At 42.1% G+C, this 3,486-nt stretch overlaps 1 protein-coding gene across 1 annotated transcript in view; it reads left to right on the top strand.

Annotated features, from left to right (window-relative positions):
* The window catches only part of DGKK (diacylglycerol kinase, kappa), a gene marked incomplete at its 5' end in the record, with an annotated part of 129,308 nt that overhangs the window by 107,623 nt on the left and 18,199 nt on the right, over positions 1-3,486 (top strand). Inside the window, 2 exons of the mRNA XM_014538272.1 lie at positions 788-887; positions 1,830-2,049. Coding sequence (XP_014393758.1) covers positions 788-887; positions 1,830-2,049 — 320 coding nt within the window. The remainder of the gene's footprint in view (positions 1-787; positions 888-1,829; positions 2,050-3,486) is intronic.

Here is a 3,486-nt window from a genome sequence, read left to right as displayed (position 1 = left end):
ACCCTTTTATTTAATGATGTTTACTTTGAATTTATATTAGTTCACACAAACACTCCATCCATGCTTTTGTTCCGGCCCTCCGGTCCAGTTTAAGAACCCATTGTGGCCCTCGAGTCAAAAAGTTTGCCCACCCCTGTCCTAGACACTAGAGCAAAGTGAGCCTGGAGCAAGTTACTGTTGTGGGTGGGGGATGGAAGGAAAGCAAAGGTGAGAGACATAAGTAAAATCAGAGTGTCTAGGAAAAATTAAAGGGAAGATATCCTAAAACTTCCAGGAAATCTCCACCAATGGAGCAAAGAAAAAAAAAGCCTTTAATATTCTGTGAGCAACAAACCAAACTGGGTTGGGGGGTCTCAGACAATTCGCTCATATGATTGCAAAGATAGACAGAAACTCCCAGATTGGAGAGGGTTCCCCTGAGGGCTCCCAGATTGGAGAGGGTGCAGGTCGGGCTGAGGAACCCCCAACCCCCAGTGCACGAATCTTCGTGCACCAGGCCCCTAGTATATATATAAAAGCCAAGTGACTGAAATGACTGGAACGACCAGTCGCTATGACACGCATTGTGGCTGGCCAACTGGCACAATCGGAGGTGGGGCTAGCCGGCCAACCTTCTGCGGCCCCTTCCCCCAGGTGGCCCAGCCCTGATTGACCCTGATCAGGGAGGGTCAGCCAGACCCCACCCATGCACGAATTTGTGCACTGCGCCTCTAGGAACATTATAAGAAAGAAGGGCTCTAGATCTCATGGTCCATGTCACCTTGTGCTATCTATTTCATCTTTCCAGATTCCTGTGCTCAGCAGTGGAAGATTTTGTGATTGATATTGTAAAGACCTGGAGTCAGATAAAACAGAACAATGCAACAATAGAGTCTGTGATTTTGAAAGTAAGTTTCCATTCCTTTTGTCTTTCACTCTGTGGATCCAGGTGCTTCTTATTGGAAATTGTAAAAGAAAAGCAGGGAGGAGCAACTAGTAAGCATCCCTGATGGGGAAAAGTCCACCTCATCAAATTCCATCTTTCACCAAATGAAGAGTGGCACTATTCATGCTTATATATGTACCATGTACCTAACTATATGCCAAGCATCTGCCCACATCTAGACACAAGTGTACACCAACCATGTATGCACACAGTTGTATACCAGAACATGCTTGAAAGTATGTACAAAAATACATACTAGAAATACACCTACATTTGCCACTTTAACAACAGCAACAATAACTAACAATTATAATAGTACTTACTCTATGCCAGGAACTTTTAAGCACTTTTAATTTATTAACTTATTTAATCCTCACAATTGTCTTAGAATACAAAAGCACAAGGAGGTTAGGTAATTTGCCTCATCACAAACTATTAAGTGATATAGCTGGGAATCAAGCCATAATTATTCAGCACATTCCCAAACATGCACATATACAAAGGCAGACACACCAGGCACCCATGCAGGGACACATCCACATCCATAGAATCATGCCCGTGAAAATACAAATTCAGAAATATTTATCTTTCCTCAAGTTGGCCATATCATTTTATAGGCCAATATGACATGAGAAAAACTTGGCAACATGCACTGGTTCCTGCAGCTCTTCAGAAACAAATGAAATCTGTTTGATCCCCTAATACTTTTCGGTTATCTCATCACATCTACCCAAGTATTTCTTTTCCCAAACTTTCATCTCCCCACAGATAACTTTCTATGCTCAATGTTCCTGGTCAACTACTACCCCTTCCCACCTCTTCCCATACCACCCCAGCTCCTCATTCTGTCCTTTCAAGCACTGATCCCTTATAACAATGCCCTGTCTCCTTCCTCCCTATATAGAGCGACTTAATATATGACAAGCTCAATGTCCTGATTGATATCCTGGCTGAGGAGGCAGCAGTTGAGAAGAGTGCAACAGTATGTGCAGATAGTAGCAAGGCACATGGAAAGCCCTTCGTCCCTCAAATAGACCACATAGCCAAGTGCAAGTTGGAGCTGGCCACAAAAGCCAAGAATCTCCAGAAATCCTTGAAACTCATTGTATTCCAAGTTGAACAAGGTAAGGGTCCCAGGGTTGCGGAGATTGAGGTAGGAAAAAAAGAAGGTTCCAGTGAATGATTTACTGGTTTCCCTCTCTTTAGGTTTTCTACTTGACTCCACTACCAAAATTTGACTAGATTCTGCATTCACATAGCATCCAAAATCAGTCCTCAGACTCTGCTGATTTGAAGTGTCAGTCCTTATGATAAGCTGCTGCTTTTGCTCCTCGTACCTCCCATGCACTCAACTCTTGCTACTCGTTTATTTTTGGAACTAATGCTCATTCTAAACAATTATAGCTGTTCAAAGCTCTGTCAGCTTCCACCACCAGCCATGAATTTTTTCCACCCATTCCTGTTTCCGTCCAACCACCAAGCCTGTGACTATTTTAGAAGAAAAATAGTACTTATCTCTTCATGTCTTGCACAGTGTCAATTAAGCACAAGGGCCCTGAGAGTTGTCCTGGCAGCTCTGAAATTGATTGACATTTCCCAAACTCATGACAAGTTGCAAGCTTTCAACTCAGTATGAAAACTCTTTCAACTCCTTCAACTTCTTAATTTAACATTTTGGTTCCCACTTCTTCCCAGAATGCTTCTTTGAAAAATAGATCAGAAGATGGTATAAGACCAAGTGTGTTCTACCTGAGCTATTGAAATTGAGCAGATGTCCATGTAAAAGTCCTTTAACTTTTAGCCATGGTACTTTCTTCTGCCTTGGTACCTTTAAACACAACCTCAGCCAAATTTCCAAGAAAGAAAGGAAATATCCCTTCTGCATTGTGAAAGAATTGAACAGTCAGTTTGCCTCTATTTCTGTAGTAGTTTCCAATTAGTGATGATTTTATTACAACCAACCCTCAGCCTGCTCATCAACACATAAGTCAGATTTAGAAGGGCAGTTTGTGGCTATGGGATAGAAAAAGCCACCCCTACTAGGATAGAGATTTAACCTATGTGCTTTGGCATAGGCTGAGCACCTGAGCTATACACTATACTGGTGAAATGAAGGAGACTTCTCAAATATGGGTGAGACATTTGAGTGAAAAAATGGCATGTTCCTAGAGGCTCACATTTATAGCAAAAGTCATGTGAGTAAATGAATTAACAGAGCTAAGAATAGAGGTAGAAGAGCAGAGGGTTTCCCACTGTGCCCCACCCCCTTCCTACAGCTGCCTCTCAGCTACTACTCACAATCACATTTACTGGGTGACAGAAAAAGAATGACCAGTAAAACAGAGAAAGCTGTGGCATGGATATGAAGAGATATGGGGGCAATACTGTAAGAAACCTGAGACTACAAAAATATCATGGAGGAGAAATGATGGTCCAAATGAGAGTCTCTATTGTCTAACCACACACTGACTAGCATTAACTAAATAAAGGAAATCATGGAGAAATGCCTGATAAATGTGACCAATTCTCCCTCCCTCTTCTCTTTTTTTTCCTTTCCTTTC

The sequence above is a fragment of the Myotis brandtii genome, unplaced genomic scaffold, assembly GCF_000412655.1.
Source record: "Myotis brandtii unplaced genomic scaffold, ASM41265v1 scaffold1875, whole genome shotgun sequence".
Lineage (NCBI taxonomy): Eukaryota > Metazoa > Chordata > Mammalia > Chiroptera > Vespertilionidae > Myotis > Myotis brandtii.
Note: the sequence above shows the minus strand (reverse complement) of the source record. Positions and strands in the feature narration are given on the sequence as shown.